At 42.4% G+C, this 26943-nt stretch overlaps 1 protein-coding gene across 2 annotated transcripts in view; it reads right to left on the minus strand.

Annotated features, from left to right (window-relative positions):
• Window positions 1–476: 476 nt before the first annotated feature.
• LOC143816808 (retinol dehydrogenase 7-like) overlaps window positions 477–26943 on the minus strand; it is a 62132-nt gene continuing 35665 nt past the window's right edge. The window contains exons 3-5 of one of the 2 annotated variants that reach the window (XM_077297667.1): window positions 10459–10717; window positions 6838–7001; window positions 477–1070 (exon numbers count right to left, since the gene is read on the minus strand). In XM_077297667.1, the coding sequence (XP_077153782.1) occupies window positions 853–1070; window positions 6838–7001; window positions 10459–10717 (641 nt within the window). In that variant the 3' untranslated portion in view covers window positions 477–852. The remainder of the gene's footprint in view (window positions 1071–6837; window positions 7002–10458; window positions 10718–26943) is intronic. The other variant, XM_077297666.1, reaches the window with a different exon arrangement.

Raw genomic sequence — 26943 nt, forward strand, 5'->3', positions numbered from 1 at the left:
CAATGTGTAAAAGAAAGAGTTAAAATAAAAAATAGGGATATACTCACCTCTCCGACGCAGCCTGGACTTTACCGCCGTAACCGGGAGCCGTTGTACCTAAAAATGCGCGCTTGAAGGGCCTTAGATGAGGTCACTGCGCTCTGATTGGTCCGTAGCGGTCGCGTGACTGCTACGCGACCAATCACAAAGCAGTGACATCACCTAAGGTCTTTCAAGCGCTTGACCTTAGGTGATGTCACTGCTTTGTGATTGGTCGCGTAGCGGTCACGCGACCGCTACGCGACCAATCAGAGGCTGCGGACGTCTTCTAAGGTATTTCAAGTGCTTTAAAGAACTTAGGTGACGTCACGGCTTTGTGATTGGTCGCGTAGCGGTCACGCGACCGCTACGGACCAATCAGAGCGCAGTGATCTCATCTAAGGCCCTTCAAGCGCGAATTCTTAGATACAACGGCTCCCGGTTACGGGGGTAAAGTCCAGGGGCCGCCGGAGAGGTGAGTATATCCCTAATTTTTATTTTAATTCTTTATTTTACACATTGATATGGATCCCAGGGCCTGAAGGAGAGTTTCCTCTCCTTCAGACCCTGGGAACCATCAGGATACCGTCCGATACTTGGTGTCCCATTGACTTGTATGGGTATCGGGTATCGGTATCGGATTAGATCCGATACTTTGCCGGTATCGGCCGATACTTTCCAATACCGATACTTTCAAGTATCGGACGGTATCGCTCAACACTAAACATTAATAACACTTTTAATTTTGTGGTACAAACTGATACATATCTTGAAGACGTGTTAAAAAAAGAAAGAGTCCAACACCTTTAAGCCGTGGGAATTCTAGAAGGATCATCAGATGGCACCTGCTGGTCTAGGTTGTCCCATGCATAATATAAAGTCTGAAACCACTGTAGGCAAATAGGAAAACGGCAAATAGAAGAGCGTGGCATCCCATCCGGTGGAGTAACGAGTCCAGGGGTGAACAGCGGTCAGAGCATGCTCCATGCAGTTTGTGACTAGAGACAAGTCTTTGCTACATATGAGTGATACTTTGTCAAGGATCTCCATACCTAGATGTAAAATATGAAACTGATCAAAACCTCATGGTCCATTCATCATGTTTGCTTTCTTTCACATATGTTTTTATGGGATTTCTCACAATTTCACATAAAGCACAAATTGTATAAATGTTTGAGATTATGGAGATCTTTAAATAAATTATTAGAGATTCATCTTTTTGGCTTGTCGTGATCTGTTGACTGGTTTATGAACCAACCATTACATCCCTCATGCTTCTTGAAATAATAGTAATTTTAGGACCCATTACATTTTCCGCTTATTCATATACAATGTACAGGCTGCGGATCTCCTCGTGGCATCATTGTTTTATGGTTGTGTGCCATAAATGTTACAATTACTCAGTACCATTTTTTTATGCAGTTACAATAAAATTCAACAAGTGTCTTGCAATTTTGATGGAATTAGAATATTTGTGGAAAATAAACATATAGTCATGAAAAGCATTTGAAACAAATGGACCCATAACTCTCTTTTAGATTCATTAGTATAGGAAAACTAGTAACTCTGGTCATTAAATAGTGCTTAGGAAAACAACCCTCTCCAGTGCTTCAATACTGAATGCCCATCATAAACAACTGATGTATCACTGTAAAATCGCTCCCAAACAGCTGACTGTGTAGGAAGACTAGTACTGTGCAAAAAGCAAAGCATCACATCAATGCTCAGCGGTCAGTAATGCCTGAACGTATCTCAGATAAGGGTGCTGAGTGTCTTCATCGTGCTCGAAAAATAATATATGTATTATCCTAGCATGTTTGCTCATCACTACATGCGGTACATTGTCGCTTCTCCTCGGCTTTGTGGTCACGTGGAAGAGGGGCAATTGTACACACATTAGGAAGTAATGAAACCTTAGGCTGTGGATTCACATCAGAATTGCTGCAGTTTTTTATTGGGTTTTTGGACTCTAACTCAGCAGTGATTTTAGCGGCAAAGTGGAGGAGAATTATTTTTATCTTCAACATGTCTAATTCTTTTGTAAATAAATTGTGGTTTTAATGGAGTAGTCAAAGTTCGCGATAAATCCCATTCCAGTGTGGATTACCCACATGACTGTAGCAAAATATATACAAAAAAATATATATATTTACAAAAACATGATCCCACATGATTTTTTTCTATTTTATTCTAACAAGGTTTCCATGCCAATCTTGGTGTAACCCAACCTCCTGTAAAGGTCATGCCAGTCACATGGCATGAAATGTCATCAAAAGGCTATGTTCCCACGATGAGCTTTTGGTGAGTTTTTGATGTTGCAGATTTTCTGCTCCATTTCTGCACCCATTATATAAATTATAGAAAAAGAATGTAGTTAGCTTACCAGTCTTCAGAGAAATCCCCAGACCTGCCAACGCCCAGCACGGATCAGGGTGGGCACCCAGGCCAAATGGATACAAGAGGAGAAATGATCCAGCTGAGGGCGGAGGCGATTCAAGCTTTGTGAAACTTTATTGGACAACTAAAGCAATATAGCGTTCTTCAAAAAAATCTATACATAGCAAACACCTAGGCACACCAGTGAGGACGATCAACGCGTTTCAACTATAGAGTCTTACTCATGATCTACCTGCTAGTGCATTGAAAACATATATATAGAGTGCACGTGACATTGATTGGACAAACAATTAAAAACGCAAAAAAGCATATATACTGTAAATGTAGAAAGAAGTAATTACCGGTTAACAATATCATGGAAATAGCTTAGATTAACATAATATATATCCTTAAGGAACATAACTTAAACATTAATTAGTATTGTTTTATTAAATCTTGTCTAGCATTGAGACCATAAGGGATACGTGTATCAAGCATGAACATCCAGTATGTTTCTCAATTGAAAAGTTTCTGCTGTAAATTACCTCCTCTCCGAGGTTTGTAAACCTTTTCTATTCCACAGAATCTAAGACTAGTTAGATTACCTTTGTGCACATTGTAAAAGTGTCTAGACACGGCTGAGGCACAGAGGGCTTGAATTTCCGGCATCTGATAAGTGCCGTCTAACTCGTACTTTAAGCGGTCATGTGGTGCAACCTATGTACTGACCTTTACATGTAGTACATTATTTCAGAGACACCACATTTTCAGTGTTGCAATTTATGTAATCATGTATATCAAATTGTTTATGATTGTGAAAGGATGAGAATTTATTTGTTTTATACACATAGTTACATGTTTTGCAACGAGTGGCTCCACATCTAAAGAACCCTGTGGCGTTAAGCCAGGTAGCTCGATTGGTATCCCGTAAAGAGCTAGAGAATAGGCTTGGGGACAGGATCGAGCCCAAAGTGGGAGCTCGTTTAGCAACGAATTTGATGTCATTTTGTGTTAGTATTCGTTTTAATTTGTCATCTTGTTTTAGCATGGGTAAATGATTTTTGACAATATCCACAATCTGCCTAGATTGTGAACTATATGGAGTACTGAATACTACAGTATTATTGTGTTTTTGTGGACTATTATAATTAGATTTATAATTTTTCGTTGTTAATAACTTTTTACGATCTATTTTGGAGATTTTTTTACGTGCTTTGTCTAGATTCCATTTAGGATATCCTCTATTAGAAAGACGCTCGCAGGTTTTCTCTGTCTCTGCCAAAAAAACATAATTTTTGGAGCAATTCCTTCTTGTTCTAATAAGTTCACCGTATGGAATGTTATTTCTGACATGATTTGGATGGCAAGAGTTGGCTCTAAGAATTGAGTTACTTGAGGTCGGTTTCCTGTAGGGGGTAATCTCAACAGTATGTTTTAGTGTATTACCTAGGAGATTCAAATCCAAAAAATTGGTATGTTTTTTCTGAAAAGAGTAGGTAAATTTTAAATTAAAATTATTGTTATTTATGTGATCAACAAATTTAATTACCTCCTCCTGTGAACCCCTCCATACTAGGATCAAGTCATCTATGTAGCGACCATACCACACAATATGTTTGCATATATCATCATTATCATCATTGTAGATGTGGCTTTCTTCCCATTTCAGCATAACAATATTCGCTAGAGAAGGCGAAAATTTAGCGCCCATATTTTCCAAGTCTAATAAGTTCAGTTTTTTATATAGCCCTGCATCTAGTAACACAATAGTGCCCCCTTTGTCTGATTGTCTTATTATAAGATCCTGGTTATTATGCAGCTCTTTCAGCGGTTGAGTTTGTCATATTATTTGGATACATATTCTGCTTCCAATAATGACCTGAAAAGTTTTTTGATATCTGCAGTAGATTTTCTACTGAACCATAATTACTTTTGCTTTGATAATAGGTTTTCTAAACAATTAACGGGAGTGAGTATGGGCGCTAAATTTTCGCCTTCTCTAGCGAATATTGTTATGCTGAAATGGGAAGAAAGCCACATCTACAATGATGATAATGATATATGCAAACATATTGTGTGGTATGGTCACTACATAGATGACTTGATCCTAGTATGGAGGGGTTCACAGGAGGAGGTAATTAAATTTGTTGATCACATAAATAACAATTATTTTATTTTAAAATTTACCTACTCTTTTCAGAAAAAACATACCAATTTTTGGGATTTGAATCTCCTAGGTAATACACTAAAACATACTGTTGAGATTACCCCATATAGGAAACTGACCTCAAGTAACTAAATTCTTAGAGCCAACTCTTGCCATCCAAATCATGTCATAAATAACATTCCATATGGTGAACTTATTAGAACAAGAAGGAATTGCTCCGAAAATTATGTTTTTTTGGCAGAGACAGAGAAAACCTGCGAGCGTCTTTCTAATAGAGGATATCCTAAATGGAATCTAGACAAAGCACGTAAAAAAATCTCCAAAATAGATCGTAAAAAGTTATTAACAACTTAAAAGTATAAATCTAGTTATAATAGTCCACAAAAACACAATAATATTGTAGTATTCAGTACTCCATATGGTTCACAATATAGGCAGATTGTGGATGTTGTCAAAAATCATTTACCCATGCTAAAACAAGATGACAAATTAAAACGAATACTAACACAAAATGACATCAAATTCGTTGCTAAACGAGCTCCCACTTTGGGCTCGATCCTGTCCCCAAGCCTATTCTCTAGCTCTTTACGGGATATCAATCGAGCTCCCTGGCTTAACGCCACAGGGTTCTTTAGATGTGGAGCCACTCTTTGCAAAACATGTAACTATGTGTATAAAACAAATAAATCCTCATCCTTTCACAATCATAAATAATTTGATATACATGATTACATTAATTGCAACACTGAAAATGTGGTGTATCTGATAGAATGTACTACATGTAAAGGTCAGTACATAGGTTGCACCACATGACTGCTTAAAGTACGAGTTAGACGGCACTTATCAGATGCCGGAAATTCTAAAGCCCTCTGTGCCTCAGCCGTGTCTAGACACTTTTACAATGTGCACAAAGGTAACCTAACTAGTCTTAGATTCTGTGGAATAGAAAAGGTTTACAAACCTCGGAGAGGAGGTAATTTACAGCAGAAACTTTTCAATCGAGAAACATACTGGATGTTCATGCTTGATACACGTATCCCTTATGGTCTCAATGCTAGACAAGATTTAATAAAACAATGCTAATTAATGTTTAAGTTATGTTCCTTAAGGATATATATTATGTTATTCTAAGTTATTTCCATGATATTGTTAACCGGTAAATACTTCTTTCTACATTTATATATGCTTTTTTGCATTTTTAATTGTTCGTCCAATCAATGTCACGTGCACTCTATATATATGTTTTCAATGCACTAGCAGGTAGATCATGAGTAAGACTCTATAGTTGAAACGCGCTGATCGTCCTCACTGGTATGCCTAGGTGTTTGCTATGTATAGATTTTTTTGAAGAACGCTATATTGCTTTAGTTGTCCAATAAAGTTTCACAAAGCTTGAATCGCCTCCGCCCTCAGCGGGATCATTTCTCCTCTTGTCTCCATTAAATAAATTAGTTTACTTGCATTTTTTCATTGCATTTGAGTGCGTTTTTTGCATTGCCTTTTTATCACATTATTGACTCTGCGTTTTTTGTCCCTTCTTGTAATGTCATGATTTAAACAAAGCAGCTTTATTTTTAATGCTTCCTGGTATTTGGCTTTGACAAAATGTATTGATATAGTCATATGCGGATTACATGCGTTTTTTTTGTTTGTTTCCTCTGCGGAAAAGCACTAAAAACGCATTTGATTTCGTTCTGAAAATCTAAATAAAATCTGCACATAAAATCAGTGCACCCGCAAGAGAGATTGACATGTTCTGAATTTGAAACACGCACCGTGAGTCAGTTTATGATAAGTAAAAAGAAGCACAGACAGCAGGAGATTTCTATAAATCCCATTCACTTTCCTGGAACTATAAGACGCTGCGTTTGTGACACATCGAAAATATACAGCGTCAAAAACTCATTGTGAGCACACAGCCTTGCGGGGCAGACCTGTGCACCAACACTGGGGTGGAAACCCTGCTAAGGCCTAAGAAATCAGCAGAACGAATATTATTTTTCTTAGAAAAAAAACTGCTGACGTCAGCAGGGAATTTGACAAGATCAGCACAATTTGGTGCGAATTTGCCTCTGCAGATAATTACAGATTTGTTACTGATAGTTTCCATAGTAAATCCATAATGTCTGAACATCTAATGGGAAGCAAAGGAGTGTGTACAGGGTCTGAATAATTGTATTATATAGTGAACAGACCCATGAGAGTAACAGCCTTCTCCAGCAATACAGTATATTCACTACTATCTAACATTAATGCTTTGGTTTAAGAATACTTACTCTGTTGATAAAACTGCACCCCATAGCTTTTTTTAACTTCCTCTGAAGCACTGTCCCAGGAGTCTTTTACACATGTTTTAAGCAATTCTTTACTTGTAATTTGTGTATTAAAAAATCCGGGTTCAATTATGCACACCTTAACCCCAAAGGGTTTCATTTCACGTCTGTAAAATAGAGTAAAACAGGAATTGCACTATTTTTTCCCAAACTTACTGATCATCAGAAATGATCAATGTGGCAGAAAAAATTACTGTCACTTATCTAACAGGTTGCACAAGCAAAGGCGAGAAAGACTAATGGTGCTGTAAGTAAAGTAAGTTTAAAGGGATAGTCAGCTACCAGGATAACCTATTCTCATTCATCATGTTTGACCCCGTGAAAATAAAAACACTTATACTCGCCTCCCGTGCCAGTGCAGTTCTAGCGGTGTCGGCACTCATGTTTCCGGGGCTCATGTGCGGTTGTTGTGGTTGGGCAAGGGGGTTTTGTGTCACAACAACCATGTGTGAGTCCCGGGAACATGTGTGTTGACATTGCTGGAACGGCGCCGGCACGGGAGGTGAGTATAAGTGTTTTTGTTTTCACTGGCGTAAACATTCAGATCAAGAAGGGGTTGTCCTAGTGTGGACAACTCGTTTAAGGATGTGTTCATACTGAGTTTTTGAAACAGAAACTGAGCGGAAACTCTCGAAATTCTCTTGAAAAACTACTTATTTGAACCTTTAAGGAAGATCTGCTGAGTTTCTGCTCAGTTACTGCTACAATAAGTTTTCAATAGCTGTGTGAACCCACCTAAAGGGTTTATACCCATTTCAGTCTTTCAAGGCAGAAATTGAAAAATCTGCTTGTAGGTGCCAAGAAACAATGAAGCACAGTGAGCTAATTTTCACTAATTCAAGAGTTATGCTTTGCTACACTATGTTTACAAAGCCTATTAATTTCTTTTGACGTTAAACAGCACAACACTTGGCTGTTTTTGTAGCCCGTCTCTGGTGGGTGGCACCTATATGCAATTTTTCTTATCTCGGCCATGAAAATTTTTTAATAGATTTTTTTATAATTGAACCTGTCGGCACCATTTTGTAATTTAAACTAAAGACATGGCTGTAATGACGCTGTAATACTGATTACATTGATACCTCTGGTGAAGAAATCCGCTTTGTTGATCTTCTTTAATCACCATTTGAAGTTTTCTGCTATTTAGATTTCGGTGCACAGGGGCCAGACTGTACACGGGCGTCTCCTCCTCCCTGTCTCCTCCCTCTGCTGTCTCCGGTATGTGACTGACTTGTCTTCTCAGTCTGAAATCTCAGCAGTGATTCGTCATTCATAGACCAGAGGCAGGAGAGGGTCGCAAAATCGCAGACAGGGAGGAGAAGACCCCGTGTACTTTCTGGGCCCCAGCGCAGTGAAATCTAATTAGTAGAAAACTTCAAATGGTGATTAAAGAACAAAGTGGGGTTTTTAACCAAAGGTATCAATTTAGGAAAACATTCAAAAGAAACATTCAAAAGAATGAACATATACTGTACATTACTATGTAAATTGACTTGCTGTACATATGTTCAGGTTTTTGAGCGTCTTTTAACTGCTTCAGGTTTACAAAAATCTTCCACTTGGAAGACACTCAACATTTACAATTTAAGTCAAAAGGAGGGCTCAAAAAAGGTCTAAGAAGCTTGTGCATCTTTTTGAGCATCTAGCCAGCATTTTTGCTCGAAAACAACTAGATATTTATTCATTGTTCAGTTTAAAAATTCCGGAAAGCATCAGTAAAAAAAATTGCCCCAAAACACTGTAAAAAAAATGCCGTCTTCAAAAATGTTGAAAAGGCTCTCTGGATATAGGCATAAAAATAAGAAAACCTGCTTTGGGAAAAAAAAAAACAGACAACATTTCCTGAAGTAGTGAAGCCGTTTTCGCTTGAATACTTCTTCAGGTTCGCCCACCTGGAAAAGATGTCATATGCACAGATCCTTACTAAGATCCTGCACACAGGAAAATAAAAGATGCTGGAAGAGAAGACAAATAATAAAGCTTCATATAATCACTGGTGATGAGCAAGTGTGCTCGTTACTCGAGTTTTCCGAGCATGCTCGGCTGCTCTCCGAGTATCTTGGGATTATGATTGAGTCCCCGCAGCTGCATGATTTGCGGCTGCTAGACAGCCTGAATACATGTGGGGATTCCCTAACAAACAGGCAATCCCTGCATATGGAGCTCCCCCATGGGGCCGTGGGGTACTCGGTACCGGGTCCTGCGGTTCACAGGGGGATGTCACTGTGGCTGACCCGGTCTGTGGCCCTGGGACGTCCGTGTAAAAGGGAAAGGTCTTTAAAGGGATAAAGTTTGTGTTCATGATGCCACCTGTGGTATTCGGTCAGGGTGACCGACGCTGCTTTAAGGGGTCTGCTGGGGTGATGTTATAGCAGCTAGATGGTATACCTTCCCACAGGTGAAGTATGTCCCCAGGGCTTCCCGGTGTGTAGATGGTGGTTTGGTGAGAGGCGCAGAGAAGAACAAGGACACAAGGTTGCAGTCTCTTTACCTTTACTGAAGACTTCAGCATCCACAGTCCAGGGCACCAGATCACAGGGCAGGCAGAGTCCGGCCATTTGGAGGCAAGTCCAGAGTCCCCTTGTCCAGGTGGCATCAGTAGCCTTCCCTTGCGCTGCAGTGTTGTAGTTCCTTACTGCTTAAGGCTTCACATAAGGTCCTCACAGATGTAATGTCTTTCTCTCTGTCCCCCATATAGAATAGGACAAACCCGTATGACTGGTGGCTTGAGGCTGTTTATAGGGACTCTAGCATTCCCCAGCCTCCAAAGGTTGCCACCGTGCCTCCTGGGTGTAGGGCGGACAGGTAAAGTGATATTAGCTGACCTGCCGGTCTCAGGAGCAAGGCATAAAGGTCGTTACTCCCTCGGTATCCTGGCTACCGGGCTTCTGCGCCTCAGAAGGAGGCAACCTGTGTAGGGCTGGTCCCCTTCTGGTATCCACTCCTTTGCTATGACTTCCTTCATGTTCGCTGCAATACAGTTCTGCCTTCTGTGTGTCTCTTTCTAGGAGCTGCAGCTCTGAGGGCATGCACAGCTCTGTGTCCTTCTCCTTCGTTCTCTGACAGGATCCCACCCATGCCAGGTACCAACTAACTGAGCGGAGCTCAGCCAGCAACTGACTGACTTTCCCTACAGGCGACCAGTTTTACCTATGTGGGGAGTGACCTAATAAATAGGAGCAGGAGCTCCCCCTGGTGGCCTGGAGCGTGAAATTTGTTGCATGTTTGTGATACCTGGATGCAGTTATCCTTCATTGCCTCCAAATGTAGCATTACTCTCCCCGAGAGGAAAGCAATACTACTGCGATGATCAGGACCCTGGGGTGCCGCACATATGTTCAGGTTGTCTAACAGCGGCAAATCATGCAGCTGCTGGGACACAAACATAATCTACGAGCACGCCCAAGCTACTCGGAGAACACCTGAGCATGCTCGGAAAACCCGAGTAACGAGTACACTCGCTCACCACTAATAATCACACATTTTACAGATTTATTTTAAAAGATTCAAGGTAAAAGAGAAAGCAGAGAGCAAAACATGTTTGGCACAGTTAATATGACTAACCTGAGAGAGTCTGAAAATGATTCTACGCCATACTTGGAAATGCAGTAACCGCCAGCATTTACAGTTAACCTTCCTCCTACACTGGATACATTCACTACTCGTCCTCGAGCTTTCCGGATCAAGGGTAAGAAGTGGATGGTCACATCAACAACTCCCAGTAGGTTCACATTTATGACTTTAAAGAAGTCCTTTCTTGTCATCCATTCAGTAGCGCTACTTGGGACACTAATTCCTGCATTGTTCACAATGCCCCAGAGTCCTGCAGACAAAGAATATCTGATGTTAGATTTATATATAAGTTCTGGGCTTTTTAAAACAGAAACGCTATGGAATTCTCCATAAGGCACCATTCACACGTCAGTATTTTGCATCAGTGTTTGTATTCGAGGAGCAGAAATTAGACAGAAAAACTGTAATTACACATAAAAAACTATAACTCAAAGATTGACACCAGTTCTGTGTTTTGGAGACACACCTTGTTTTAGCATAAAAATACTGATTAAACAATGTCACAAAAATACTGATGTGTAAATGAGGCCTAAGGGTAAGTCCACACAATGCCATTTAAAACTCAGGCAAATGCGGTGTGTTTGCAAGCAGAAGAGTTTTTCAAGCCAGAGCTTCCTGACGGGTCTTTTTTGTATTTTTTCATTTTTTTTTTTTTGGGGGGGGAGGGGGGTTACTATGACTACTGTGAAATCTTTTTTGCTTTTTTTGTCTTTTTTTTCACTCCAATGAATAGTGAATAGTGAAGTTATTGCTAGCAATGACAAATTGCTCCAAAAGACTCCCATGTATCTTACAGACATCTTTTGAGCTTTCAAATTGACTTCTATTGTGAAGTACAGTTCCAAGGTGAAAACATCGTTTTTTTAATCAATTGGCATTTTTTGAAGAGTGAAGTGGTTCAGGGTATGTGCACACGTCAGGATTTTGTCAGGATTTTGTCAGGATTTTTCATCAGGATTTGTAGCCAAAACCAGGAGTGGAACAATTAGAGGAAAAGTATAAAGGAAACATATGCACCACTTCTGCAGTTATCACCCACTCCTGGTTTTGGCTACAAAACCTGATGAAAAATCCTGACAAAATCCTGACAAAATCCTGACAAAATCCTGACGTGTGCACATACCCTCAAAGTAGTGTTGAGCCATCCCCCTAGAGTTCGAGTACGGTTTGGTTCGTCGAATTGGGGCGTGTTCGACGAATGTTCTTCGAACGTTCGACGAACACCGTCGAACCCCATTGAAACCAATGGCAGGCAAACACAAACACATACAAACACATAGAAAACACATAGAAAACACCTTAAAAGGTGTCCAAAACCTGACTAACTGCTCAGAAGACACAACAAACACATGGAAAAGTCAGAAGTACATATAGTCATGCGAAAATAAAAGACATGGAGGAGTAAAAGGAGGAGGAGACACAGATATAGGCATGTCATGCCCTTCTAAAATCAAGAAAGGCTGGAGTAAAAATCTAAAATCAGCCTACCAACACCCAGACGTCGTGACAAAAAATTTAAAAAAAGAAATATCTTTAGGTAGAATGTCGGGTCCATTCAGATCGCTTTCCTTAGAAGACGTAGTGGTATCCCCATTGGGAGTCGTGCCAAAAAAGGAACCCAATACATTCAGACTAATCCACCATTTGTCATATCCAAGGGGCAGGTCAGTAAACGACAACATCGACGTGGAACCAAGTACAGTACTATATACTGTACCTCCTTTGACGAGGCAATCAGGTGGGTCAAGAAGTTTGGAAGGGGCACCCTAATGGCCAAAACAGACATTGAGGGGGCGTTCCAGTTACTACCTGTGCCTCCGAATAGTGTCCGCCTATTGGGCTGCTTCTGTGAAGGAGCATGCTACATAGATCGCTGTTTGCCCATGGGGTGCTCCATATCTTGCTCACTATTTGAGGCGTTTAGTTGCTTCCTCGAATGGGTCGCCATGGACGTTTCTAAGGGGGCACATATTTTCCATTACCTCGATGACTTCTTATGCCTGGGCCCAAAAGATTTGCCACAGTGTGAATACATGCTGTATATAAATAAACCTGGCACTCAACTTTCTTATCTGGAGATTTATTTTATTGTCAGCAACAACAAAACGTTTCGGTCTCAAACTGGACCTTCCTCAGTTACGTGCTATGCAGAGGTTTGGAGAAGAATGTGCCCGTGTAGGCAAATGAATGATAATTTCCATGAAGATGCAGAGTATAAGTCTGTAAACGGCTGGCTAGGCAAAGCCCGTGCGGGGATGGTGTGACCGACACGGTGTCCACCGCTAGTCTGTCTATTGCTGACAATAAAATAAATCTCCAGATAAGAAAGTTGAGTGCCAGGTTTATTTATATATGGTTATGGTGTTGGAACCCACCTGAGCACCGCTAATACTAAGGCAGTGCATGAGTTTATTTATCAATACATGCTGTAGTCCACCTGTGAGAAAGAGAGAGCTGAAGGGAGAGCGGACACCCCAAAGCTGAGGGGTTAGATTGAGAAAGGAAGAAGGCGGTGTAGCTTGCTTCATGGGTGGGGTACTCTGCTGAGTAGCGGAAACTGCTACTAGGCCCAAAAGGATTTCCTGGGCTAGATGCAGTTAAAAATTAGTAATTAGATAAACAGGCGGTGTAGCTTGCTTCATGGGTGGGCTACTCTGCTGAGTAGCAGAATCTGCTACTAGGCCCAAAGTATTGCCTGGGCTAGATGCAGTTAAAAATTAGTGCTTAGATAAACAGGTGGTGTAGCTTGCTTCATGGGTGGGGTACTCTGATGAGTAGCAGAAACTGCTACTAGGCCCAAAGTATTGCCTGGGCTAGATGCAGTTAAAAATTAGTAATTAGATTAACAGGCGGTGTAGCTTGCTTCATGGGTGGGCTACTCTGCTGAGCAGCAGAAACTGCTACTAGGCCCAAAGTATTGCCTGGGCTAGATGCAGCAAAAAATTAGTGCTTAGATAAACAGGCGGTGTAGCTTGCTTCATGGGTGGGGTACTCTGATGAGTAGCAGAAACTGCTACTAGGCCCAAAGTATTGCCTGGGCTAGATGCATTTAAAAATTAGTACTTAGATAAACAGGCGGTGTAGCTTGCTTCATGGGTGGCCTACTCTGCCCAGTAGCAGAAACTGCTACTAGGCCCAAAAGGATTTCCTGGGCTAGATGCAGTTAAAAATGAGTAATTAGATAAACAGGCAGTGTAGCTTGCTTCATGGGTGGGGTACTCTGCTGAGTAGCAGACACTGCTACTAGGCCCAAAGTATTGCCTGGGCTAGATGCAGTTAAAAATTGGTAATTACATAAACAGGCAGTGTAGCTTGCTTCATGGTTGGGCTACTCTGCTGACTAGCAGACACTGAAGCTTTGGAACAGGCCTATGATTCCCAGGCTATAGTATGAGTAAACAGCTCTGCAGACTCAACCATCTGTGTTACCCCATACTCAGACGGGCGGCTGGAGACTTGGGAGCTGTGAGGAAGCAAGTGCGATTGGGGTGACACCTCTGAGGACTGGAGTATTTGTGATGTTGAAGTTGAGGTGGAGGAGAGCTGTTGTGAATTCCGTTCTCGGGCTCCCTCCTGTGGTCATGAGCGGTACTGTGTGAGTTTGTTCTAGGGCTCCCTCTGGTGGCCTTTAGCGATATGGCTGGTCTTGGCTGGGCTCTGCTGATTCATTTCCTGCTATGCTGGGCCTATTTAATTCACCTGGCCCTTCATTTGTTGCCTGCTGTCGGTGTATTCAGTCCTGTTTCTGAGTTCTCCTGAATATTCCTTGTGACCAGTCTCCTGCTGGAGAAGCTAAGTTTGTTTGCTCATTATTTCCTTGAAAACGTTTCTCAGTATATAATGAGTTCAGTCCAGCTTGCTTTTATGTGATTTTTTGCTGGCTGGTTAGTTCTGGGGTGCAGAGAGCGCCCCTCACATCGTGAGTCGGCGTGGGGGTTCTTGCATTCTCTGCGTGGTTTATTTTTGATAGTTTTTGTACTGACCGCACAGACTCCTATCTATTTTCTGTCTATCTAGTATTAGCGGGCCTCATTTGCTTAACCTGTTTCATTTCTACGTTTGTCTTTTCCCCTTAACTCACCGTTATTATTTGTGGGGGCTATCTATAACTTTGGGGTTATTTCTCTGAGGCAAGTGAGGTCTTTGCTTTCTCTCTAGGGGTAGTCAGTTTCTCAGGCTGTGAACGTGGCATCTAGGATTTTAGGAACGCTCCACGGCTGCCTTTAGTGTGTGTGGATAGGATCAGGATTGCGGTCAGTATAGCTGCCACATCCCCAGATCTTGTCCTATATTCTGGTCATATGTGTCAGGTCAGTTTTGAGGTCCTACCACTGGACCATAACAGAGAGCCCACTTGAAGAAGCACTTGATATCCGTTCAAGCACCTGCTGTTTTTGTGCCTCATCTGGAATTTGTAGTGATGCTCGTAGCGATGGTTGTAAGAAAGGGATCGTATCAGATTGTCCACGAAAAGAAGTAGACATCTTACTTTGGCTGAAAGATGGTGTTTCTTCTGCAGATGTTACTGTTGCTTTACCACCTACCCCACGGACACAACCTTTTTTCCCTTTCCAACACACCTATTCCCTTTTCCATCAGCAGCAGGCCTTTTGCCACTCATTTTGGTGCTTTACTAATTGTCAACTCTGTAGTTTTTGGCACAAAAAACGATGGATGGAAACCGAGCAAGGCTGAGTGGCCAAACTGTGGTACTAGGCCCTCAACGATTTACGGGGTTAGATGCAGTAAACATTTAGATACACAGGTGATGTAGCTTCACAGGCGGGCTACTCCGCTGACGTGCAGACACTGCTACTAAGCCCAAAACGATTTACTGGGTTTGATGCAGTAAAAATTTAGATTCCCCGGGTGGTGTAGCTAGCTTCACAGGCGGGCTACTCAGATGACTACCAGACAATGCTACTAGCCCAAAAAGGATTGGCTGAGCTAGATTACGCCAAATGCTGTGACAAACACTTGAGCAGCACTGGCACAGACCTGCCTGGCAAACAGTGCTATGAACTGCTGTAACCTACCCTGAAAAGGGCTGATATTACAACTAGTCCCGGTTCCCGACTCCCTAAACCTATCTAAATTTGCTTGCAAAAAACACTCTTAGACTGTATAGTGCCCACAGCAGCAGCGGAGCCGTCTAACACTAAGCTGCAGCAGTGAGGAAATGGTGGCGATGGGGAAAATGGCTGGTTCTTATAGGGCAAGGACATGTGACATACACAGCCAATGACACATGCACTTGCTTGTGTGCATCGCATGCACATTGCTGTGTATGTGTGTACTCCTGATTAGTGTTGAGCATTCCGATACCGCAAGTATCGGGTATCGGCCGATACTTGCGGTATCGGAATTCCGATACCGAGATCCGATACTTTTGTGGTATCGGGAATCGGAATCGGAAGTTCCCAGTGTATGGTTCCCAGGGTCTGGAGGAGAGGAGACTCTCCTTCAGGCCCTGGGATCCATATCCATGTAAAAAATAAAGAATTAAATTAAAAAATAGGGATATACTCACCCTCTGACGTGCCCTGGTAGTAACCGGCAGCCTGCTTTGCTTAAAATGAGTGCGTTCAGCACCTTCCATGACGTCACGGCTTCTGATTGGTCGCCTGGCGGTCACATGAGCGGCACACGCCAATCAGAAGCCGTGACGTCATGGAAGGCCCTAAACGCGCTCATTTTAAGCAAAGAAGGCTGTCGGTTAACAGCGATGAGGTGCAGGGGCCTCCGGAGAGGTGAGTATATCAATATTTTTTATTTTAATTCTTTATTTTACACATTAATATGGATCCCAGGGCCTGAAGGAGAGTTTCCTCTCCTTCAGACCCTGGGAACCATCAGGATACCTTCTTATACTTGGTGTCCCATTGACTTGTATTGGTATCGGGTATCGGTATCGGCGATATCCGATACTTTACGGGTATCGGCCGATACTATCCGATACCGATACTTTCAAGTATCGGACGGTATCGCTCAACACTACTCCTGGTAGGCTGAGAGACTGCACCGCCCAACTGTAAATGCGGGAAAAAAAAAAAAAAAGGAGATAGGCAGTATTTCAGCACAGATCTATCCCCCGCCCGCCCCCGGAACACTATACACTGAAACAGTCTATTAACATTGATAAACAGTTTTAATGTGAAAATCAAGTTAGGCTTTTGGGGAACGAACAGTTATCGAACAGAAACTCGAACAGCCGAATTTTAAGCAAATTGTTCGAGTTCGTGGAATGATTCGAACACCGCCCAAAACAGCTCAAATTTGAAATTAGCGAACAGTTTGACTCGAACACCGCTCATCTCTAGTTAAAAGATGTTCAAAAGCCTGAACGTATGGTCAGCAAGTCCTTTTTTACATACAGATGCATATGCTAATTCTTTTTAGCGCTGTCTGGTTGGCTTTCACGGCAAAATCTGCCTGAAAAAGATGTTGTGTGCAAACTTGTGTGTCCTAAAGTATTCCTGTCAACACTACTCAAGGAAGGTGATCCTTACTTAGAGACCTCACATGATCAGCTGTTGCTGCAGGACAAATGAGCATTTACAATGCAGCTTTACTTTTATCACATGGTGCTAAGTTAAGTAGTCAAAAGAGTGTTTACATGATCAAAACGTATCATCTATTCAGAAGATGGGCGCCTAATCGCTGGTCCCACCAGTAGCTGTCCTCAGTTTCCATTAGCACCATTGACATTGTATCTCTAACAAGATCGCACAGTTCACTTTGATGTGATTTAGTTGAGGTTGTTGACAGAAAGTCTGGGTCATGAGAGGAAGATGCTTCATGACACCAAGTGCCATCTTCTTCCTCACTTGACTCGACTCAAAACGTTTCTGGTGCTTTTGGAACTCGTAGTTCTTCTGTATGTGGTACTGGGCGTGTTGCAGATGGAATGTTTGCATACTGTAAAGTCCACTTCTTCTTCTTCTTCCTTGAAACTTCTTTCCTAATGGGAGGGACCATGCAGAAATAGCAATGGGTAGAGTGATTGGTTTGCATTCTCCTGATCATTGGGACTGCAAATGACATAGATTGCCTCTTCTCATGCAACCACTGGGTAAGACGTGATGCACATCTATTGCAGCATATGTGTGGAACCCAACTCTTGTTCTGATCTTCTACTCTGCAGCCAAAATACAGGTTGTAGGCATTCCTGATCATGGGAGTCAAGTTTCACCTTTGTGACACAAAAATTACCACTTGTTTTTCAAAAGGTCTGTACAGATTGTGGGTGACATTAAAGATGGAAAAATGTCCTGAAATTCAAAATGTGATTATTTTTTTTACATGACACCAGGAGGGTTGTGCATATTTTTTATATATCATACTTTTGAGGTCAGGTGAAAACTGTTGAGATTATGCTGTCTTATACCATACACATAACACAAGGGTTTAGTTTGCATGTTTTATAATGTGTTACTTGGCAGATGAAGTCTTTCAACTTGGATATTACACAAGTTTCAAAAAAGGTCACCTTCACCACACTTTGTTGCTTTTAATGCTTTTCAAATGGTTTTATGTCATATCCACATGCATATGTGATGATGTTCTTTTATTTTCTATCTTTTAAGTACTTTAAGGAAAACCTATTGAGAGAAATACCTGAAAAATTTCATACCAAGAGCATGCTTCATTGTGATAAAAATACTGCAGACCCCTCAAAGCACTATAAGGATTTGTCTCTGGAATTTTTTGTGCGGATTCTGCGTCTCTTGGCAGAAAACGCAGGTGTGGATTTGATGCGTTTTTTATGTGGATTTTGTGCGGATTTACTGCGGATTTCATGCGTTTTTACCCCTGCGGATTTTTGTAATAGAATGGGTACAAAAACGCTGCAGATCCGCACAAATAAATGACATGCTCCTTCTTTTGATCCGCAGCATTTTCCGTGCGGAATTTTAGCACAGCCATTTTTTTTCTATTGATTTACATTGTACTGTAAATCACTTGCAGATCTGCAGCGTTTCTGCATGGAAAAAAACGATGCGGAGCCCCAGCAAATCCGCAACATGTGCACATAGCCTACAAGTTTCTCAAACCATAATAATAATTACTTAGATAATATGTAGACTTCTGGTTACAGAGTTTTGGGGAATTAAAAAGTGCAAACATCCACACACCCCAAAAGAATGCCAGCACATTCAAAATAAAATTGGGATATATACATTGGCATGTAAAAGTTTGGGCACCCCTGGTCAAAATTATTATTATTATTGTGAACAGTTAAGCATGTTGAAGATGAAATGATCTCTAAAAGGGCTAAAGTGAACGATTACACATTTCCTTTGTATTTCAGGCAAAAAAATACATTGAAATTTTTTACATTTTAAAAATTACAAAAAGGAAAATGGGCCAATGCAAAAGTTTGTGCACCCTTGGAGATTCATGTACTCAGATAACTTTGACCAAGGTTTTAGACCTTAAGGCCGGCATCACACTAGAGAGTTTTACGGACGTATGAGAGGCGCAAAAGCTACGCATTGCACACGGACCAATGATTCTCTATGGGGCAGCTCCTATCTGCCGTATATTTCTCAGCTGTATTTTATGGGCGTAGAAAATCGCAGCATGCTGTGTTTGTCAGCGTATTGAGCAAAAAATCTGCCAATGAAAGTGTATGGGGGCGAGAAAAAAAAGGATTACACATGGACCATCAGTGTGACTTGCGAGAAATACGCAGCGGTGTTCTATAGAAAAGCCAGCAATTCAGTGCTGTGTACAGTAAAATCACACTGACAGGTTAGAATAGAATAGATAGAATAAATGTCTACACATGGTGTAGGTATATATATATATATATATATATATATATATATATATATATATATATACACTCACCGGCCACTTTATTAGGTACACCTGTCTAACTTCTTGTTAACACTTAATTTCTAATCAGCCAATCACATGGCGGCAACTCAGTGCATTTAGGCATGTAGACATGGTCAAGACAATCTCCTGCAGTTCAAACCGAGCATCAGTATGGGGAAGAAAGGTGATTTGAGTGCCTTTGAACGTGGCATGGTTGTTGGTGCCAGAAGGGCTGGTCTGAGTATTTCAGAAACTGCTGATCTACTGGGATTTTCACGCACAACCATCTCTAGGGTTTACAGAGAATGGTCCGAAAAAGAAAAAAAATCCAGTGAGCGGCAGTTCTGTGGGCGGAAATGCCTTGTTGATGCCAGAGGTCAGAGGAGAATGGGCAGACTGGTTCGAGCTGATAGAAAGGCAACAGTGACTCAAATCGCCACCCGTTACAACCAAGGTAGGCCTAAGAGCATCTCTGAACGCACAGTGCGTCGAACTTTGAGGCAGATGGGCTACAGCAGCAGAAGACCACACCGGGTACCACTCCTTTCAGCTAAGAACAGGAAACTGAGGCTACAATTTGTCCAAGCTCATCGAAATTGGACAGTAGAAGATTGGAAAAACGTTGCTTGGTCTGATGAGTCTCGATTTCTGCTGCGACATTCGGATGGTAGGGTCAGAATTTGGCGTAAACAACATGAAAGCATGGATCCATCCTGCCTTGTATGGAGCATCTTTGGGATGTGCAGCCGACAAATCTGCGGCAACTGTGTGATGCCATCATGTCAATATGGACCAAAATCTCTGAGGAATGCTTCCAGCACCTTGTTGAATCTATGCCACGAAGAATTGAGGCAGTTCTGAAGGCAAAAGGGGGTCCAACCCGTTACTAGCATGGTGTACCTAATAAAGTGGCCGGTGAGTGTATATATATATGTCATTGAGACACATATATATATATTTATATTTAATACAGCGCTAGATAGCATAAAAGCCGGTAATTCAATTACCGGCTTTTGCTATCGCCTTATCAAACCCGACAGGATATGAGACATGGTTTACATACAGTAAACCATTTCATATCCCTTATTTTTTTTTTTGCATATTCCTCACTACTAATGTTAGTAGAGTGTGTGTGCAAAATTTGGGGGCTCTAGCTGTTAAAATAAAGGGTTAATTCATGGAAAAAACTGGCGTGGGCAATTTTCTCCGCCAGAGTGGGAAAGCCAGTGACTGAGGGCAGATATTAATAGCCTAGAGAGGGACCATGGTTATTGCCCCCTCTGGCTAAAAACATCTGCCCCCAGCCACCCCAGAACAGGCACACCTGTAAGATGTGCCTATTCTGGCACTTAGCCTCTCTCTTCCCACTGCCCTGTAGTGGTGAGATATGGTGTAATAAAGGGTTAATGCCACCTTGCTATTGTAAGGTGACAGTAAGCCTGGTTAATAACGGAGAGGTGTCAATAAGACACCTATCCATTATTAATCCTAGAGTAGTAAATGGTTAATGAAACACACACACATTAGGAACAAAGTATTTTATTGAAATAAAGACACAGGGTGTTGTAATAGTTTATTATACTCTTAATCCAAATGGTGACCCTCGTTCTGTAAAAGAAAAAAAAAAAAGCAACAATATCCCATACCTTTCCGGCACTCAGTCACGTCCCATGCTGTAAATCCATCTGGAGGGGTTAAAAAATTTTACAGCCAGGAGCTCTGCTAATGCAGCTGTGCTCCTGACTGTAAAATCTGGGGAATTAATTGAAAGCAGGGGAACGTAGCTACCTAGACTTGCGGTGCTGCACCCCCTGCTGGTATCAACTCATATGAACTCTAGCGTGAGAAAATATTCTGAAAAATTCGGGGGGCAGATGTTTTTAGCCAGGGGGGGGGGGGGCAATAACCATGGTCCCTCTCTAGGCTATTAATATCTGCTCTCACTCACTGGCTTTCCCACTCTGGCGGAGAAAATTGCTCGGGAGCCCACGCCAGTTTTTTCCATGAATTAACCCTTTATTTTAACAGCTAGAGCCCCTAAAGTTTGCACACATAGTAAGGAATATGTAAAAAAAATAAGGGATATGAAATGGTTTACTGTATGTAAACCATGTCTCATATCATGTCGGGTTTTGGAAGGAGATTGCAAAATCCGGCAATTCAATTACCGGCTTTTCTGCTATCTATCTCTGTATTAAATATAAATATATATATATATATATATATATATATATATATATATATATATACACTATATGTGTGTCACTGACACACACACTTACGCTGCCGCACCCTGCCTGATGACATACGGATCACTGTTTTGGGATCATTTCAGCGTACTATGCATGTAAAATACGGACTGTATTTCCCTACGCTGAGTGTGATGCCGGCCTAATAAGCCTGCTAGGGTTATGGCTTGTTCACTACCATCGTTAGGAAAGGCCAGGTGATGCAAGGTGATGTGGTCCCAGCTTTATAAATACCCAGCCTCCTCTAACCTTGTGGCAAAAAACAGCAGCCATAGGGTCTTCTAAGCAGCTGCCCAGCACTCTGATAATGAAAATGATGGAGGCTCACAAAACCGGAGAAGGCTATAAGAAGATAGCTAACCTTTTTCAAGAGGCCCTTTCCTCAGTTCTGAATGTAATTAAGAAATGGCAGTTAACAGGAAAAGTGGAGGTCAATAAAAGGTCTGGAAGACCAAGCAAAATTTTAGTGACCTCAAAATAGCGGTGCCTGCAAGACGACCCAGGAATCTCACAGAACAGGAAGAATTTTCCATGGAAGAATGGATGAAAATCCCTCAAACAAGACCTGAAAGCCTCTTGTCTGGCTAGAAAAAGCATTTACAAGCTGTGATCCTTTCAAAAGGGGGTGCTACTATGTCCATACTTTTACATTGGCCCATTTCATTTTTCTTTTTTAATTATTAAAATGTAAAAGATGAAAAAAAATATACACTGCTCAAAAAAATAAAGGGAACACGAAAATCCCACATCCTAGATATCACTGAATGAAATATTCCAGTTGTAAATCTTTATTCATTACATAGTGGAATGTGTTGAGAACAATAAAACCTAAAAATTATCCACGTAAATCACAACTAATATCCCACGGACGTCTGGAGTTGGAATGATGCTCAAAATCAAAGTGAAAAATTAAGCTACAGGCTGATCCAACTTCAGTGGAAACGCCTCACAAAAAGGAAATGATGCTCAGTAGTGTGTGTGGCATCCACGTGCCTGTATGACCTCCCTACAACGCCTGAGCATGCTCCTCATGAGGCGGCGGATGGTCTTCTGAGGGATCTCCTCCCAGACCTGGACTAAAGCATCCGCCAACTACTGGACAGTCTGTGGTGCTCACTCCAGCCACATGAAATCTGGCTTTGTCCTGCATTAGGAGGAACCCAGGGCCAACCGCATCAGCATATGGTCTCACAAGGGGTCTGAGGATCTCATCTCGGTACCTAATGGCAGTTAGGCTACCTATGGCGAGCACATGCAGGGCTGTGCGGCCCTCCAAAGAAGTGTCAACCCACACCATTACTGACCCACTGCCAAACTGGTCATGCTGAAGGATGTTGCAGGCAGCAGATCGCTCTCCACAGTGACCCCAGACTCTGTCACGTCTGTCACATGTGCTCAGTGTGAACCTGCTTTCATCTGTGAAGAGCACAGGGTGCCAGTGGTGAATTTGCCAATCCTGGTGTTCTGTGGCAAATACCAAGTGTCCTACATGGTGTTGGGCTGTGATCACAACCCTCATTTGTGGATGTCAGGCATTCAGACCATCCTCATGGAGTCGGTTTCTAACCATTTGTGCAGACACATGCACATTTGTGGCCTGCTGGAGGTCATTTTGCAGGGCTCTGGCAGTACTCCTCCTGTTCCTCCTTGCACAAAGGCTGAGGTAGCGGTCATGCTGCTGGTTTGTTGCCCTCCTACGGCCCCCTCCACTTTTCCTGGTGTACTGGCCTGCCTCCTGGGAGTGTCACCAGCCTCTGGACACTACGCTGACAGACACCGCAAACCTTTCTGCCACAGCTCGCATTGATGTGCCATCCTGGATGAGCTGCTCTACCTGAGCCACTTGTGTGGGTTGTAGAGTCCGTCTCATGCTACCACGAGTATGAAAGCACAACCAACATTCAAAAGTGACCAAAACATCAACCAGAAAGCATTGGTACTGAGATGTGAACTGTTGTTCCCACCTGCAGAACCACTCCTTTATTGAGTATGTCTTGATAATTGCCAATAATTTCCATATGTTGTCTATTCCATTTGCACAACAGCATATGAAATTGATTATCAAACAGTGTTGCTTCCTAAGTGGACAGTTTGATTTCACCGAAGTTTGATTTACTTTGAGTTATATTCTGTTGTTTAAGTGTTCCCTTAATTTTTTTGAGCAGTGTATATTTAATATAGAATTTAATATGATGTATGCAGACTGTAACCTGCCCTCTGCTGCAATCGCACTCTAATCAACATGTGCATTTCTCTATTCTTCCTACAGGTACGTTACCCAGCTTTTCCACATTGACTTTCCCATACCTCAGCCTCTGGCAAACACTTTGGTACGTTACTCAGTTTTTCAACATTGACTTCCCCATATCTCAGTCTCTTGCAAACAATTTGGTTACGTTACTCAGCTTTTCCACATTGACTTTTCTTACTTCTGCTGCTAGCATTCACTTGGTATGTCTTTCAACTAACCCCAGCTTTACCCCAGTGGCTTTACCCCAGTGTTATTTATGACCTTGTTTACTTTGGCTTGATCATATGCATCTGGTCCACTCTTAATTATGTGACCAAGATGAGCGCAGACAGCTCCTCTCTGCTCTACACCTGAATGCACTTTGTAGCAAATATATTGCAAACCAAACGTCTGCAAGACGTCAGTCTGCACAGTGCATCACATAAGTGCATCATAGAAGTGTGTGGAGTTATAGAAGAATTAATCCAGAATTGAACCACAAGGGAACTGAAGGTAACTGGATTCTTACTCACTGTAAACAATGTTTCCGTTAGTCTTCACTCTGACCCCTATAACCCTTCACTTTCTACTATCCCCCAATCTCTACACCTAGTAAAGAACTGTTTATCTCTCCCTCCATCCTCCCCACCCATCTCACCTCCTCCTCAGAACTGTTCCTCAACATACAATCCTCTGTCTCCAAACACAGGCAGACCCCTCATGCCCTCTCCTGCTCCCACCTGCTAACACTTTCTCTGCTCCTCCTCACTGCCAGCGATATCTCTCCAAATCCAGGCCCTTCTCAACCCATCCCCACAGTCATTTCTACCTCCCATCCACAGTCTATCACAAATTTCCGTAACCTCTCTAACCTTATACCCATTCGCCCGGCCCCCACTTCCCCAGTCCCACTAACAGGAGCTCTATGGAATGCTCACTCTGTCTGCAACAAACTTTCCTACATCCATGATCTTTTCATTACTAACAAACTATCCTTCCTTGCTATCACCGAAACATGGCTCACCCACTCTGACACAGCCTCTCCAGATGCACTTTCATATGGTGGATTCCACCTTTCACACACACACTCCACCCCAGCAGCAAGCATGGTGGAGGAGATGTTTTCTCCTGTCAGATAACTGCTCCTTCACCCACATTCCACTGCCACCCTCTGTTACCCTCCCTTCCTTTGAGGTGCACTCTGTGCGCATCTACTCCCCCACCAACCTCCAACTGGCTGTTATTTACTGCCCCCATGGCCAGCCACCACCTTCTTTGACCACTTCACCACCTGGCTACTTCTTTTCCTGTCCTCTGACATCCCCACTGTCAGCATGGGTGACTTCAACGTCCCCATTGACACTTCCCTTTCAGCTGCCACTAAACTTCTATCTCTCACTTCCTCATTTGGCCTCAATCAATGGTCTTCTGCAGCCACTCACAAAGATGGCCACACACTGGACTCCATCTTCACCCCCCTGTGCTCTCTATCTAACCTCTCTAACTCACCTCTACCTCTTTCTGACCACAACCTGCTTACATTCTCTTCCCTCTCCTCTCCAGATCCACAATAAACCACCACACAAACTTGCATACCATCACAGAAATCTCAAACACCTCAATCTATACTCACTTTCTTAATCTCTTCTCCCTCTTACAGACATAAGTTCCTTACACAATGCGGATGCCGCTACTGCTTTGTATAACACTACAATAGCTGCAGCTCTTGAATCGGACCCCTCTCGCACATACCAAAGCTCCCAAAATCAACAGACAACCCTGGCATACCAGCCTGACCAAAGAACTGAGGCAGGCTTCCAGGGTTGCTGAGCGGAGATGGAAAAGATCACACTCCAACAAAGTCTTCACTGCATTCAAACAGTCAAACAGAGAAAGCTTTGGCATACAACCCCCAAAACACTTATTCCTAACTACTCAGCCCTTCTCCAAAACCATCTTCTCCACAATTATAGACCAACTTTCCACTCTACTATCAAGATCACATCTCACCATCTGTGCACTTGACCTGATCCCATCCCACTTCATCCCAAACCTCACCATAGTCTTCATCCCAACTCTAACCCATCTCTTCAACCTATCATTAATAACTGGTGTTTTCCCCTCATGCTTCAAACATGTCTCAATCACACCTATCCTCAAAAAGTCATCTCTTGACCCATCCTCTGTATCTAGCTATCACCCAATATCACTTTTTCCCCTTTGCCTCAAAACTACTGGAACAACATGTCCATTTTGATCTTTTCTTCCACCTCTCTTCCTGCTCCCTCTTCGACTGCTCCCAATCTGGCTTTCGGCCCCTTCACTCTACTGAAACTGCCCTAACTAAAGTCAACAATGACCTGCTGACTGCCAAAACCAAGCGACACTACTCTGTCCTCCTTCTCCTGGACCTGTCATCTGCCTTTGACACAGTGGACCACTCCCTATTACTACAGACCCTCTCATCTCTTGGCATCACAGACTTGGCCCTATCTTGTATCGCATCAAATACCACCTCCTCACCTCACCCCCTATCTGTTGGAGTCCTGCAAAGTTCAGTCCTAGGGCCCCTGCTCTTCTCCATTTACACCTTTGGACTGGGACAGCTCATAGAATCTCATGGCTTGCAGTATCACCTCTGTGCTTATGGCACACAAATCTACATCTCTGGACCAGATATCATCTCCCTACTAACCAAAATCCCACAATGTCTGTCCGCTATTTCATCCTTCTTCTCTGTTAGATTTCTAAAACTTAACATGGACAAAACAGAATTCTTCATCTTTCCCCCATCTCACTCGACTCTCCCAACAAACCTATCCATTAAAGTAAATGGCTACTCAATCTCCCTAGTCCCACAAACTCGCTGCCTCGGTGTAATCCTTGACTCTGATTTCTCCTTAAAACCACATATCCAGGCCCTTTCCAACTCCTGCCAACTTCAACTCAAAAACATCTCCCAGATCCGTACATTCCTCAACTTAGAATCTGGAAAAACTCTAGTGCATGCACTCATCATCTCCTGTCTTGACTACTGCAACCTCCTGTTGTGTGGCCTCCCCTCTAACACTCTCGCGCCTCTCCGATCTATCTTAAACTCTGCTGCCCGACTAATCCACCTATCCCCCCGCTATTCCCCAGCCTCTCCTCTCTGTCAATCCCTTCACTGACTCC

This window comes from Ranitomeya variabilis, chromosome 3 (assembly GCF_051348905.1).
Source record: "Ranitomeya variabilis isolate aRanVar5 chromosome 3, aRanVar5.hap1, whole genome shotgun sequence".
Classification (NCBI taxonomy): domain Eukaryota; kingdom Metazoa; phylum Chordata; class Amphibia; order Anura; family Dendrobatidae; genus Ranitomeya; species Ranitomeya variabilis.